The sequence below is a fragment of the Chironomus tepperi genome, unplaced genomic scaffold (genome assembly GCF_022539635.2).
Source record: "Chironomus tepperi strain 1889 unplaced genomic scaffold, CSIRO-AGI_Ctep_v1 contig_305, whole genome shotgun sequence".
In the NCBI taxonomy this organism is placed as follows: domain Eukaryota; kingdom Metazoa; phylum Arthropoda; class Insecta; order Diptera; family Chironomidae; genus Chironomus; species Chironomus tepperi.
Window position 1 is genome coordinate 148,035 of NW_027226427.1, and position 17,427 is coordinate 165,461.

A 17,427-nucleotide genomic window follows, 5' to 3' on the forward strand; every position below is an offset into this window, starting at 1 on the left:
TAGAGTACATCAAGACACTGGGAGCCATCACAAGAGTCAGATGGAAAGCATTTTGTCTTAACCTAAGTTCCACATAGGTGCATGGTTACAATAAGCAAGTACTAAGAGATATATGGTCGATAATCCACCCCTCAGTCCGATACAACTCTGACCTGACCCCATATTCTGTGAATTACGACCTCATACCAGCCTAAAACCACATATTTTCCCTTTTCTACTTAATATCCCCTCGGGGGGTTGCAGACTATTTATAGAAAATTTTACATATTTTTTATGCATGACTACTAATGCGATTAAAATGTATTAAATGCAATATCAAACTTCGAATATAATCCCCACCATAGCATTTACAAATAAATTAAAATCAAATGAAAACCAGTAACATTTTCAATATCTGGAAACACAAAAGTCCTTCAAAAGCATTAAATACACCATATTGATTAACCTAAAATTGAAAACATTTCAGACATGAGAGTAAATAAATGAAATTTAATATCAATTTATTAAATTTTCAAGTCACTTTAACGTCAAATAATTTGAAAATAATTGAAGTTTTTGCTGCATGAACGATAAAAATCACATAACAAAAAGTCAATTGCTATAAAATGTATGACGTCAAATGAATTTTGATATTGTTGCAGATTGTGATGGTATTTTTATAAAAATTGATACGAAAAATGAGCAAGAATTTCTATAGAAAAAAAAATTGAATCAATGTGAAAAAGTTTGACGTAAAGAATTTCTTTGAAGCATTTTATGGCGATTAAATTGAAAATTTTTGTATGATTTCTACCGAGAAATTGAAATTTTCCTGGAAATTATGATGAATACTAATGGTCTGTTGAGAGGTTCGTGATTTTTTCAAAGGAATGGATTTTCGGATTTTCATCGAAAAAGTTCAAAGCTCAGCTTGATTACGTTGTTATTTTTGGTTAAGGGCCGTTCATTTATTACGTAATGCTACCATCCCTACCATTGCCCATCCAGCCTACCCCATATCACTCAAAACTTAATTTTTAATCTAGTCCAACAATCCAATCAAACAATTTTCTCCTTCCAGAATTAAAAATTCATTCAGAGACCTATCCTAACCTCAAAATAAATCCACAAAAGTAAATAATCCTCATCATCTCACTTTCTTCCAGGAAAATGCCTCAAGCAAAGAAGTTGTCACTCACAAAAAGTCACTTCTTATTTATCGAAAATGAAATATTTACATCCACTACAACTTAATATGATTCTTAAGAGGAATTCCAACCTCCTGGAGCATCATAAACCGATTACGAAGCTTTTTTTTCTCCACTTCCACCTCCACATCTTGTTCAGTAAATACTGTAAATCCTTAAAGTATAAAAAGAAATAAGAGCAGCGTGACAATCCAAATCGTATAAAGGAAAAAGGAAAAAAAAAAAATATTATGATTGTAAAATGACAGCAACAATTTCTCAATTTTCTTTAATGTCAAGCATTGCTGCTCATGAGAAAAAGCATGCAAGTCATTGGAAATGGAAATGGAGATGTATAGAAACTATAACTGTTCCTTGTAATATGAAGCACATATGATTTATTTCATTTCTCATTGTTAACAAGACCTAAATGTGCACTGCCTTGATAGACACATATACATTCTCACAGAAACAGAAGTAAAAGCTCCCAAGACAAAGCTGACAATTTTTTAGATTTTTTTTTTTTGCTTCTCTTCAAGAAATCCAGTAACTAGATTCATCCATTATTTTTCCACATTTTCATAACGAGCTAATGCAAGTTTTCACATTCATAGACTACATTCAGTGCTTTAACATTTTATAATTCAAAAACAGCATTATAAAGTACTTTATATTCCAAATCATCTTAAATATGAGAAGAAGAATGAAAGAAAATGAAATGAACATGCCTTGAAAATTCATAACCTGATATCAGTTAGATTAATGTTGAGTTGCGGAAACTTGAAAGATTTATGATCTTCTTTCTTCTATTACTTTATACTTCTTCAACAAAAAAATTCATTTCTTTTCTTTTACAGCGATTTCTTTTGTTGATGGTGCCTCATTCTAAGAATAGGAAATTTTTTTTTAGGAACGAAAGATTAAGCAATTGGAATTTAAGAAAAATGCGGATTTGGGGTAATTTTTATTTGATTGTGCTATGGAAATAATCAATGGATGAAAAGCTTCTTTTGTATTGGAAGTAGAGTAGCACTTTAAGATATTGAGTTTTTTTCTACACTTTTAAAGACTACACGGCTAACATCAGTGTGATATTTAGGTAGAGTGACATCTGGGGTGTTGAGTCATATATTGGCGAATCTCCATGTCCGAAAGTACGGCATCTGTGGTTGAATGGATAGGCAACAGACCAGATATCTGGATCAGGGAACCGATCCCCAAATCACTAAATAGAGCGCTGTCGATATGACAAAAATTCACACAATTCTCATGGCATTACAATCGAGGAAGCGTGGTTCTGACACTCAGTAACACACTAGCTGTTCATTGATAGTTTTTGATGCTTAAGGCATCTGTATCGTGAATTTGCAGTATAGATCCATATTAAGGTCATATCTTGTTTTGCTACGAACGATTCTCAAGAACTTGTTGTGAAGTTCCTCATGTCAGTTTATTAATCAATCAGAAAAAATACACGCATCAAAATTCAATTTCCTCAAACCACTTCTTCCATCAACATCCAAAAATATCTCAATTTTGATGAACAACCAAAAAAAAGTCTATTCTTTTACCAAACATTTCTAAATTTCCATGAATATGATTTGTAATGAAAATTTCCAAGAATATTCTCACGTAAAGTCATACAACATATGCACAGGTGCCAATAACAATGACGATATCTTCAAAATTTTGTCACACGTCTCTCATGCACGCCACACAGTATATCAAGAATGAACATGAAAAAAAAAGAAATCAATTTCTGATTTATTCATACATCACCATACATGGCAACAGAAAAAAAGTGAAAATTCTATGATTGAGAATTTTGTAAAATTGTGTCAAACATGTTTAAAGCTGTAGTCATTGTCATGAACTTGTATCTGAATAAATATTTAACTTTGATGTGGATATACAAGTCCACATTTTCAAACATTTATTTTTAATCTTCCAAGCTATGTATTCCTTATAACTCGATTTTGTGTGTCTCGCTTCGCTTTCATTTCGCATATGATGTGCAGCACATACAATTCTATTCCATCAATGTCAAAAGCTTCTTTCTATTATCATCATCGTACAAGGAAGAAAAATGAATGTTTTAATCTATTTTAATCCATTGTTAAATATGTCATGGATTTCACAAAAAAAAGTTATCAGACATCAAGGATATTTCTTTTCTTCTTACTTTGTGGGGAGTCGTTCTCAACCACACCATCTTCATCTTCAGCTATCATCATTCTGTATAAAACTAAACACCCACAATGAAGATCCTAAACGTCGAGATGTCAGTAATTTTGAACGCCTTGAAAGATTTTCTTCGTATTATTTTTCACGATGATGTTCTTCAGGTGAGTGATTATGATGTGGAAGTACGCATTTTGTCTATTTCAGCTCTTGATTTATAATTTGAGAGGAAATTTTGTTTTATTATGATAGATTTGGGATTTCAAATGGAATTAGGATCTACGGAAGTGCAGAAAATGTGAGAATTTCTGATTTCGATGGATAATTCAGTGCACGAGTATCTTAAAGTAAGGATCATATCCAAAAACTCATAGCAATAGCCTTGACCTTCCCCTTAACCGTAAATGCACCTAACAACACAATACAGATTTCAATTGAAATACAAATTCCAAATAACTTCCCTCAAATTAATTCCTATTTTAAGTTTTTAATCCCAAAAACATGTAGCTTGTTGTCTACGTGACTTCTATCAACTCATTTCATCTTAATTCTCATCTAAAAACACCTACAATTTCAACTGCCTGCTGTCATATTACTCGAACAATTAAAGCTAATTAGTCTGAAGAAACTTAAAATAGCAAATAATTCCGAGAATTGTTTATACAGTATCTGTGTAATGCAACAGAACCAAAATTCAAACTTCTCATTCCACCATAAAATCTGTTCTTATTCCTCTCACAAAATAGACATCTATTGTAGGACTTAAAGAAAATAAATATCAAGTGAAAAGGAAAATCTGTCTGATGATAATCAGATAAGGGATTGCTATTGTTGTGAATCTCAAGAACAAGGCGCACATAACAACAAAGCAACCTTAGTCATACAACAAATAGAAAAAGCATTAAACTATTTTGCATAAATTCTCATGAGACTTTTTGTAGCATAAACACAACAATGTACAGTATTTAGAAATAGCATAAAAGAATGCTCGATTTGAAATGGAAATGTAAAGGATTTTCGGATTGAATTTTCATTTTTTAAGGCTGAAAATTCCATGATTGTTCATATAGTGACGTGCTATATTCAATGACGTATGTTGATGCAACGCTGCTTATTTCCATCTAGAATTTTCACATTATTTACAGACAACCTCCTTTGTTTCATCGATGTCCTTCAAGGAAGGAAGTTTCTTCCTTCTTTTCTTTTGTTCTACTCAACCCTCTTATAATTTATGGAAAAAAGGCATCGATTTATAAATTTTATTAAAAATTATAGCTTCACCTATTTACACCTTAAAAGCATTTCACAGTTTTTACAATTCCTTTATTTTTCCCATTTGGGTCGCTATGGAGCCTCTTCTATTATGAAATATCGGTGAAGTCTTCTTCTACTGCTTTAAGCATTTTGACTTAGAAATTGAAAAGGATTGTCGTTGGAATGTAAATTTTCCACATACCATTAAAGTTATGATGCTCATATGAGGTGGAAACAATGTCACATAAATATCTTATTTCTCTCTTTTTTTGCGTCATAAAATGAATGTTTTGGTTCCCAATGGTATTTTGTCATATAATGAGTATTGACTCTTAATAGAGCTAGGTGTAATGGAGATGGAGAATAAAAAGGCTTTGTTGCTAAGGAACGGAAGGAATTTATGGAATTTTCTGGGAATCACTAATCCATGAACACACGACAAATTGTTCATTTACTATCCTGGCCTTGCCGATGACTTGTGATCCAAATCATGCTCTACATAGCGACTGGAGGTGGCTGTGTTGCTGCTCCCACTTGTCAATTGACAATACTCAATGAAATACTGTATCCATCACCAGATTCCTTCTAGGAATACTTTAAATGTCCTGGTTATCTCTAATAATATCAAATCCACCAGACCATTAAAGCTTGTTGACTCTAATTTTCCTTATTGGCACCCGACAACATTCTTAAAAATCTACCAAAAAAATCTTTCCGTCCACATGTTGCTAAGCTTGTCTACCCCAACAAGCAACTCGTGTCCAACTCCTTACAAATATTCAAATTAGCATCTGCTTTCATCGACCTAATCTCTACCTTGAAGTTGTTGACAATACATATTTTTAAGAAAAGATGCAAATTGCTTATAAAAGGCAAAATTAATGCTCAACCATAATGATTATTCTTCTTGTTAAAAGATTAGTAAAACGACATTTAGGACATCCTACATGATTTCATAATATAATCAACAAAATATGCATTTCCGCCCATGCTAATTGCAATAATCATCTTCACATCTGTTCAGTGAGAGAATCGAGTCTCTCAGAACCTTACAAAATTGTGAGGTTTACTCTCTTTCGACCAAATTTCACTCTCTTAAAAATAAGCATGTAGGGGAAATTTTGAGTTAGGGGAAATTTCATCCTTTTGGAATGTCCTTAAGGGGAAGTACATCCAGTGGAATCAAATTTTCCCATAAATCTTAAATCTCAATTTATTTTCTCAATATACTATCAGTGCTCATTTGGATGTGAATTCGAATGCACAACAAATTGATGGCTGTTTACGTCCAGTCAATTTGAAAATAATATTTTATCGTCGAAGCTTTCTAGAGCATGAAACTTCAAACAAAACCGATGAGGATGAACGAAAAATTTTTGAAATTTTTTCATTTTTTCATCGTAAATTTTCATTCACAAAAATTGAACGAAAAGGTTGATGAAATGAGTTTTAGTCGAGCATCAGTAATGAGTAATGATTCGCCTTGAAACAACAAAAAAAGATTGCGAGACTTTTGTGAAAAATGCGGAGAAAAGGTAACATTTTTTTTTGTTGTTGGATGTTACACACGTGGGGATTAATTAGAGAAACAATCGAAGAAAAACAAAAATGTCACGTAATAAATAGAACAAACTTTAACGTTTATGATTCCTCCTTATACTTCATCATATATATCTCATAATGTCTGTAGCAAAAAAGATGCAACAATAATTTTTTAAATTCTTTTTTGCTTTTGAATTTTATTGAAGAATTTTTTAATATAAAATTTTCTCTTTTAATTTGTTATACAATTCAAATTTTAAAACACCACGTATTTATTGAAATTTATTAATCAATTTCTAAGTCATTTTTTAACGTCTATTTTGAATTCAAATTAAATGTTAAAGTAAAAAAAGTGCTAGACCCCTTTGAGAATAATATTTTTTCTGTGAGAGTACAAAAATTTTCGCAAAAGACAAAATCTCGTGGTGGACAGAAATTTATTAGTTATAGCGGATATAAAGTAAGAAATTACTTAATTATTTTATTTACACCATTCCTAATGGCTATGTCACCAATAGGTGATTTTATTTCATTTATTTTTCATTTATTTTATACAAATTGTGCTTTTTGAAAATCGTCGGATGAGACGATCCGGAAATAAATTTTATACAACAGAAGATACGAAGTGTTTTCCTGGATCAAAAAAACATTTACAGCACAGCAGAAAAAGAAATAGGATCACGAAGAACCGCATTTTGAACGACACCAATATAAAATCACTTTATATTTTAAAAGTGATCAGCAACAAAGAAAGTGAGTAACCTCAAATTTGTTCAGTGAGTGTAAAAATAAAAAAATAGTGACATATAGTACAATTAAATGATAACAAAAATCAGTGCAGAATAGAAAATATTAAAGCAACCCTAGAGGTATAAAAAGAACAATAAAACTACATTATATGTAGTAAAGTCTGAAATCTGATATTAAGTGAAAAATTAATTAATTAAAAAAATAATAATTTTCATTCTGGATCGTAAAAGAATGAAACATTCTAATTGTAAGTTATTGTGCCATTTATAATCATACCTATCGTTTGAGATATTATAATACATTCTTTGTGTGATAATTAATCATTAAAATTAGTTCAATATTTCCATTGAGAAATTTTTTCACGTGGAACATCTACTGGATGTTACTACAAATACACCTTGAGGTGTTTACAACAATCAGTTTAGTTCATTAATCTTATACAATATCATATATTGAATATTTACATTATAAGTGCCCATTATAATCCATGATATATAAATCAGTAAAAAAAAAATAAGATCCACATTAAACATCCAGTGAAGTTTGAAAATAATATTTATTTAGTGAGATTATTAGAACAATAAGTTTAGGTTTAGCATTCATGCTTGTCATACATCAGTTCTGTCATTATTTATTGAATTCGTGAAGTAATATTATATATTATTTAATTATTTACACTCAAAAAGCTCTCAAAAATTCCAAACAATTTCCAACATTCCAATAAAATTCCAGTAGACTTCCAATATTTCCAATATTTCCAATTAAATTTAAATTTTGGAAATTCGTTACGTCTATAATTTATCATCTTACAGTTTTTTAGTTGTTTGAAAGTTTATGTTACTTCCAATAAATTATTTCCAATAAAAGCTCATAATCTTTAATATTTCCATTGAGTCTACAAATTATTTAGTACACATATTATTATTTTTTTTTTCTTTTACACAATCATGAATAAGTGCAGTGATTGTAACGAATCTTATGATGCTACACAAAAAGCAAGGTATAAGTGCAATGGAGAACATTGCCAATCATGGACACATAAACAGTGTAGTGACAAAAGACAGTTCTCCATTGAGGGATATTGGTATTGTAAGGTTCATATTGAAGATATTCCTTTAGAAAAGCGTCGTTCTAATGTTAATGAAAATGAAGAATCATCTGAAAAGGAAGATAGTGAAGACGAAAAGAATAAAATTGAACTCGATAATAAAATTAATATTATAGATGATGATGATTCCAATTCTAATAAAAATTCCAAAATTGATGATCAGTCTAATGATCATTTTTCTAGTTTAATGCATTCACAGACCAATGATAGAAAGTCTATAAATTCTCACATAACCGTAAGAAATAATAAAGCTATTAATGTGATCCCTTTTGATAATGATGATGATTATAATCCCTTCTCTAATTTCAATTGTGAAGAATGTAACGAGAAATTTACAAAAGATTTAGTTGGAGTGTTATGTATTGAATGTCGAAGTACATATCACTTGAACTGCTTGAACGAATCAGAACTTGAGGAAGTTAAGCACCATAAATTCGTGTGTCAATCTTGTATTGAAGATCAAATTAGACATAATAATTTGAATAATGTTAAAAGTAAAGCAAAATTAAAAAAGAATGATAAAGAAATAAAACATTTCACGAGTAGTACACCCAGAGTGGTTCACTCTAAATTTAATGCAAAGACACACAAGAAACTTAGATATGCTGATTTAGATTCCTCTGGTTCTCTTTCTGCTTCTTCTTCATTAAGTGACACTGAAAGTACATCTAGTTTTGAAAATGAAACTAAATTAATTGAAAAATATAAGAAGCTGAAAAAGCTTTTACATAAACGCAAAGACGTTTTAAAATTAAAGTCCAAAATCGATTATAATAGTGATGATACTGAAGAGGAAAATGATAATATCTCACAAAGCGATGCTATGATAGGTATCTACAAATTAACTAAAGAAGAACGAGAGAAGTCCAAGTATGAGAAGCTCCCTATTGTAGACAATATTGATACTAAATGGGCGGTATTTTACGATTTATTTGAACAGTCTAGAAAATTATTTTCCGATGCTGAGAATATTTTACGTATTCAAAGATCAATTAAATCTAAAGAGATTTTAGAAATTGGGGGAGTAAATTTGCTAGATCCTCGTACCTATTGGCAATCAATAAAGTTAATAAATGAAAGACTTGCAAAATCTTTTAATCTTCTTCAAAAAGAAACTAATGAAATTATAAGAATAAAGAAACTTAGGAATGACACTGAGTGTAAGAGGGTAATCGAGTTTATTAATAAAATAATAAATTATAGTAGTATAGTTAATAAATACGGAAAAAAGAAACATAAGGTAGACGAAAGAATCATATCTCACATCAGTAATATTATGCCTTATAATATGATGAACGGCTGGCATAAAGTTAAAAGTAAATTAGAAGAAAAAGACAAGACAGTCTATATTAAGCATGTTGCTGATTTTCTCAGTAAACAAGTGCCTTATCTTAATTCCAAAATGATGTCTGAGGAAACTGATCCATGGAAAGAAATCAATGTTAAACCATTTAAGAAAAATGATTTTGGATTTAAGCGATCTTATAATACAAATAATAGAATAAACAACAATCAAGAAACAATTGATTTTTGTTGGTATCACAAATCCAAAGGTCATTCAGCTTTTAAATGTTCAAAATTATGGGAACTTTCAGGAAAAGAAGTTTCTGAACTTGCAAGACAGAATGCTATATGCACGTTCTGTGGCTTAAAAAGACACAAGAATTGTCATGCTGCTAAATCCCTAAATTGTAAAATAGATAGCTGTAGCCTTAAGCACCATATGCTTTTCTGTTTTAAGCGCCCTGGAAAAAATTATAAAAATTTTAGTGGATATAATAACAGAAATGAAATTGAAAAAGTTCCCCAACAAAAACCAAACAATAATAAAAATTTTAAAAAGAATCTCAGATACTTTCAAAAAAATAACCCAAGAATGTCTCATCATGAAGATGATAAATTAAATATTTCTCATCATCAAGATGATAAAACAAATGATAATTACGATTTAGATTCAGATAACGAAGAAATAATTATACCCCAGAGTGAACTCTATATAAATCAACCTCCCAAAAGTATAAAAATAAAAAGAGATAGCAAAAATGAGAATCCAAATAGTTATGTAACAAATTATTTTAATAATAAAATGCATACGATTCGAAGTGAATTTTTTCATAATTATCTTTCATTACATAGTGTCACGCGTACATCATCAAGTATTTTAGGTGTTATTGTAATCAAATTTGTAGCTAGTAATGAAAATGTAACTTTATTGATTGATAGTGGAAGCACTGTTACATTAATCGAAGAAAATTTAGCTAATAAATTAGAGCTTAAGGGTGTCTGGAGTCCTTTAAGATTAAATTGGTCAAGTGACGTTAATAGAATAGATTATGCTTCACGTATAGTGAAGGTAAGTGTCTCCGGCACTTCTCTTAATTCAAAAGTACATGAAATGTTTTTTAGGACGGTTAAAAATTTGAATATTATCGACCAGCCATTTGATGCTGCTGAAATGATTGAACTTTTTCCTTATTTGAGTCATATGAACTTAACTTCATATTGTAGAGTTTATGGAATAATCGGAATTGATAATTTATGGTGTTTCCACCAAATTAAAATATTTAAGCCAACATATTGGAATTCCAGCATGCCATATGGTATTCGCTGCCCCATAGGCGATTATGTGATAGGATGCTTCCATCAACTTCAAGATTATTATAATTATTTAAAAGATAACGCCAATAATAATCAAATTGTTAATTTGAATGGAACTTTACTTAGTACAACATTAACAGAAGAAGAAGAAAAAGAATTGGCCATGATGGATAAATTTGTCTTAGGTTCAGAATATAATTTATTCGACGTTAATGATAATAATTCATGTGATGATACGTTAGCTTTAAAGTTATTAGATGAACACGTCAAACGATCAAAAAACGGTATAAATTTTGAAGCTCCATTATTATGGCGCACAACAGACATTTCGTTGCCTACCAATTCCTCATTTAAAATAGCTTACAAACGTTTAATGATAGTAGAAAAGAATGCGATAAAGAATGGAAGATTTAATGAATGCATAGAGCAAGTAGATAATTTATTAAGAAAAAATTATGCTGAAGTCGTACCCCCAAATGAAATCGAAGCACGTACTGGAAAGACCTTTTATCTCCCAATATTTTTTATACAACCAAAAAATAAACGCACAAGATTCATTTGGGATGCAGCTACGAAAGTAGAAGGCAAATCTTTAAATGACTTCTTACTATCAGGCCCCAACATGTACAACAGTTACATGAAAATTCTTATGCAGATGAGAGAGGGTAGAATTCTAATTAAAGGTGACATTCAAGAAATGTTTCACCAAGTAATAATGAGAAAGGAAGATCGAGATTCTTTAAGATTTTTATTTCGTAAGTCTACAGACGAAAAGGTTCAAATACTCCGTATGAGAGTAATGATATTCGGTGCAAAATCAAGTCCCACCACATCCCAATATATAAAAAACAAAGTCACTGAACCATACATTCAGTCCCATCCTAATGCTTCAAATGTAATTATTAATAAAACTTATGTTGACGACGTTATTACATCGGTTGATAATTTACAAGATGGTAAATTCTTGATTAATGACGTACGTATGATATTGAAGACAGGTGGATTCAACTTAGTGAAGCTCAAAAGTAATTTAGATGATGTACTGGAAATTGTTCGTAAGAATCTGTCACCAGATGACTTAAAGAACGAAAAATTATTTGGTAAAGATGATATTGAGAAACTACTTGGATATAATGTAGATTTCAAGTCGGATGTATTGAGTCTTGCGTTAACACTTGAAAAAATCCCAGAGAGTATCTTGAATTGCACTAATAAACCCACCAAAAAACAAGTATTGCAACTATGTATGTCTATTTTTGATCCAATTGGATTTACCGAATTTTTAATCTCGAAATTTAAGTTGCTATATCATTTTATGATTAAGGAAAACTATGATTGGAACCAAATAATGAGCGATGAATATTTTATAATTTGGAAAAAATGTATCACATGGTTAAAAGAATTAAGTAATATAAAAATACCAAGATGGTATTCGAATAAAATATCTAATGCCAAATTTATTCAATTAGTCGGATTTGGTGATGCTGGAATAGAAATGCTTTGCGCTGTAATATATTTACGACTGTTAGATGAAAATAGAGACCAATTAGATTACAAATTCATTTGTGCTAAATCCTATACTGTCCCTTATAAACAGTCTAGAACTATTCCCGATTTAGAAGTGGATATTGCCTGTAAATTAGCTATTTTAATGAATAAAATAGAAGCTTCCCATACGTTTATGTTTAATGAAAAACTTTATTTTACTGACAACAATGCAGTAAGAGAATGGATTATTAATGGTGCAAAGAATCCAAAGATTTACGTCAATAACCGATTAGAAAAGATAAAAAAATTCACAAAACCCGAAGAATGGAGATGGATTCCTACTAATCTTCAACCAGCTGACTTTGGAACGAAGATAAGTTCCATGCCTGATATTTCCTACTCTAACGAATGGTTTAATCCTCAACTTTTTCAATTGCCGGAGAGTAATTGGCCTTTGATAGATGCCAATAATATTACAAATTTAGTTTATAGTACAATTAATACGTCAACAGACGATATTATTGAGAATGAGTCGTTTATATCAAAATTTTCATGCTTAAATCGATTGATTAATGGTGTTGCGAAATGTTTGGAATGGAAATATAGAGCAGAAATAATTAAGATCAATAAAGAAATTAAAGACGTAAAATCCATGAAGTGGCGAACTCGTGCAGCAGTTAATAAAAATTTAAAAATAATAGAGACACTAAAAAACAAGAAAATAGTTTGCTTTCAGTCCATCGATGAAATTGGTTCAAACTATAAAAAAATTGAATTAGCGTTGATAAGAATGGCACAAAAAGAATCGTACAAAAATGAATATAATGATCTATGTAAAGCAAAGATATAAACAAAAAATCTCACATCTACAAAGTTCTTCCATATCTTGACTCTAATGGTGTGATCAGGTCCCAAACACGCATTAGTAATAACAAAGAAAACCTTGAGAAGTTTGGCTTAGATCGTATAAATCCTATAATCCTCCATCGCGAAAGTCATCTTACAAAACTATTCATACTAAAAGAACATAATGCATTGGTACATAATAATGAGAAAATAGTGGTCACAAATTTATTACATAGATTTTATATAAATAAAATTAGACGAACTGTCAACAACGTTATTAGAAGAAATTGTCTTGAATGTCGAATAAGTCACGCGAAACCTATTGTTCCATTAATGGGAGATATTCCATTTACTAGATTAGCATTACATAAAAATGCCTTTACGTATGCTATGGCTGACTTATTAGGACCAATTACTGTTAAGGCTACCAGATTTACAAATAATAAAAGATATGTGTTAGTTTATTCATGTTTGACCACAAGAGCGCTTCATTTAGAAGTTGTAGAAAATCTAGACTCCAATGCAACATTGAGAGCACTTCAAAATATCTTTAATATTCGTGGGGCACCGATTCGTATTTGTACCGATAACGGTACGAACTTTGTTGGCGGTAATAATATTATGCAAAAGTATCACAACGAATGGAATAAAAAATTGTTAAAACGCGGAATTATAATTCAACCGATTGTATGGTATTTTTCACCAGCAAAAGCTCCTCACATGAATGGAGCGGTAGAGAGAATGGTTGGGTTAGTAAAAAATGCGATGAAAGGGATTCAAAAACATCTCGACAATACTCACTCATTTTATGATGATTTTGGTTTAAAATCAGTGTTATGTGAAATCATGAACATGATCAATAGTCGCCCCATAGAAATTTTACCACCCGATGAAGATCAAAATATGTTTCTAACTCCCAATCATTTCCTTATTGGTAGACAAAACGCTCAATCTGTTCCTATAGACTCAGAACCTTCGAAAACTCTTTCTCAACAGTGGAAGGATGTTAAAATCATTGCAAACATCATTTGGGATAAATGGTTAAAATCCTTCTTTCCAATAATGCTCCAACGTGAAAAATGGATCGATAGAACGAATCCATTAAAGGTCGGTGATATTATTATTACAGCAGATCCTTCTATTGCGAATTCGTGGAGGAAAGGCATAATAACAGCTGTTACCATGGGTTCACAGGGACAAGTTAGACAAGTATCTGTAAAGTTGGGCAAGAATAAAGTCATTAATGATATTAAGACACTTAATAAAAATCAAATCATGCGAACTTATAAACAAGAAGCTAATACGGTCATATCCAGACCAGCCACAATGATCGCTAAAATTAATTTAGACGTAATTAATTAAAAAAAAAAATTAATAATAAAATAAATCTCACACGATTAATTTAAATCAGGCACTAAATCCTAAGATTTAACTTTAAAAATAAATTAGATTAACTTAAAATCTCAAAAATTATATATATTTTTCATAATTACATATATATGCATTAATTATCAAATTAACTTCATCAGTTAAAAAGAAAATATATATTAAAAATGGCACAATAAATATATAAAATACGTACAATAACTTAATATACTATCAGTTTTCAATTTTCTTACTTAATTCCATTGATATACTCAATTTTGGAAACAATAAAACCTAGGTATTCTGACTATGGATTCAGAAATTCTTGCTTGAGGCAATAAATTTTATTTAGAGTTACCCGTGGTAACGAACTGAGCTCAGTCAATTATTTTTGGGAAATTAATCCCATTTTTCTCTTTAATTCGAATGGCCACGAATTAAATAAAGTCATTTATGACTTGTCGCATAGTCAAATAATTAATTTTGGCGTGAGCGACATTTTTTTGTTCAGTTATTATTAAATTTACTGTTTGAGGAAAAATAAAACTCATATATTGAGAATAAGAATTGAAAATAATATCTCTAGTACAAATACACGAAAGCACTGATAATTGATATATATAAAAAAAAAAAAATAAAAAATAAAAATACTATGTCAAAGTTTACAAACATTACAAAGATTGATGTTACTTTAGACAATACAAAATAATTAAATATGTTCCTTTTAGATCATGAATGAGGATAGAAAGCTAATTAAGTTCCTTAGCATCCCTTCTAAACGGACAGTAAAGGATTTCCTAGGGAGTGTATGTCGACAATTGAATTTCACCAGAACCAATTATAAGGAAATCAACGGAATATTCGTCGAAAATTTGCAAAATAGCAGATTCCATCTCCATATCCATTCAAAGGGAGAACAATTTAAATCTGGATTATTAGGAATCTGCAAATCAACCTCAGATCCGAATTATTCATCAATAGAAATTAACAAAACGAATCATCTATTTGTTACACCTCCATTCAATAATTCCGTTTATCGTTTATTTCCAATGGACAGAAGTAGCGAATGTTACGAGAAAGTTATTGAATACAACACAGGCATACACCAGACAATTATGGATATTTTGATTATCGTTGATTCCCAAAAATACAAAATACAATATGTCGTCTGCAATCGCGCCAAAACGTATATTGCCTTTATTAATGGCACTGATGCTATGGAAATGATGCAACTTTTGAGATCACAGCACTTCTCACCAAAATTCTCAACTTGTTATGCTAAATTGATTTACATTGAAGGTGAAAACTATGTAAGAAATTCCGTCCCACAACCACCAGTTCAAAATAATTATCAACAAAATTTTGTATCCAATGTACCGTTAATTCCTAACATGACACAAAGGCAGCCACAAAATTATCATATTGTGGGTCATCATGAAGTTCGCCAAAACTACAGAAACGCAACCAACAACACTCAGCAGAGCAACATCGTTAGGCGACACAACTTTGTCAGAATGAGACAAAACTTGCAACATCAAAGACGCAACGCAACTCAACGACGTGACAATTTGCGAGGAGCGAGATTCGTGCGTGTAATGCTTCCAGATGACATACAGCAAAATGCCTATGAAATGCATTTAGTTAGAAGATTTTAATTCGTCATTTCTTTTATAATGTACAAACTTTTTTAATGGGCGAGTGTAGCAAAAAAGATGCAACAATAATTTTTTAAATTCTTTTTTGCTTTTGAATTTTATTGAAGAATTTTTTAATATAAAATTCTCTCTTTTAATTTGTTATACAATTCAAATTTTAAAACACCACGTATTTATTGAAATTTATTAATCAATTTCTAAGTCATTTTTTAACGTCTATTTTGAATTCAAATTAAATGTTAAAGTAAAAAAAGTGCTAGACCCCTTTGAGAATAATATTTTTTCTGTGAGAGTACAAAAATTTTCGCAAAAGACAAAATCTCGTGGTGGACAGAAATTTATTAGTTATAGCGGATATAAAGTAAGAAATTACTTAATTATTTTATTTACACCATTCCTAATGGCTATGTCACCAATAGGTGATTTTATTTCATTTATTTTTCATTTATTTTATACAAATTGTGCTTTTTGAAAATCGTCGGATGAGACGATCCGGAAATAAATTTTATACAACAGAAGATACGAAGTGTTTTCCTGGATCAAAAAACATTTACAGCACAGCAGAAAAAGAAATAGGATCACGAAGAACCGCATTTTGAACGACAATGTCGATGTGTCGAGAATAATAAAGAATATCGAAAGGAAAGAAAAAAAAAGTTTTGCTTCCTTCAAGATTGTTGACATCCATTTGATAAGATTTACGATTTAATGGATAAATCAAATTAAATTTTCCCTTTTTTTCCATCTCATGTAATTGATTAATTTTTATTTTATTAATCCCTCGGATTTTCCTCTCCGGCCGGAACTTATTTTTTATTATATTTCATTTAATTTTCAGATGAAAAAATAATTTTTCATGATATTGTTGATGACAAATTCATATTTAATTGATGTTATGTTAAGCATGCATTTTATAGTTCTGCCCATGCAATAACCGCAAAAATGCATACATACTTTACATATCAGCGTATGAATTTCCTCTCATTCTCTCTATATATAAACACATGATATTTTCACTGTTTGGCTATTGTGGGCTGTGGAGAGAGAAGGACTAAAATGCATTTAGCTGTCAGCACAAATTGTTTTTCCATTCATCTGGCTAGTTTTGAAAAATTTTCACACAATATTCGAGACCTCAATTTTAGAAAATCCTAATGTGGCTTTCGTGTGTTCGTCTGCCACACACACACACACACACGCCCAATTGTGTAGACACACATAAACAAAAACTGCGTGCCATTTCATCCACACTCGCAATATCTCTATTTATGTCAACAAATTCCATAGAAAATGTGTGTGGGAATCTTTTGATTTTTATTGAATGGCTGGCGGGATGACTGAATAGGTGAGGTCATAAAACAGAATTTTTCAGGAAGGATGATCTGCAAAAGGCACAATAATGCAAATAATTCAACATTCCTTTAGGCTTTTCAGTCCCAAAAATTGCGAGAAAATCAGGCATTTTCTCAGAAGG

General features: G+C 30.6%; 1 protein-coding gene across 2 annotated transcripts; it reads left to right on the forward strand.

The window, feature by feature from the left end:
- The first annotated feature begins 5,856 nt into the window (after positions 1-5,856).
- Positions 5,857-16,548, forward strand: LOC139092520 (uncharacterized). 2 transcript variants are annotated; one of them, XM_070642943.1, is made up of 3 exons: positions 5,857-6,136; positions 6,662-6,896; positions 15,027-16,548. In XM_070642943.1, the coding sequence occupies exon 3, from the start codon at positions 15,030-15,032 to the stop codon at positions 15,951-15,953; it is 924 nt and encodes a 307-aa protein (XP_070499044.1). In that variant the 5' UTR covers positions 5,857-6,136; positions 6,662-6,896; positions 15,027-15,029; the 3' UTR covers positions 15,954-16,548. The 2 variants fall into 2 exon arrangements, with proteins under 2 accessions (XP_070499044.1, XP_070499045.1); XM_070642944.1 differs by having other exon boundaries at positions 6,759-6,896.
- Positions 16,549-17,427: the final 879 nt, after the last annotated feature.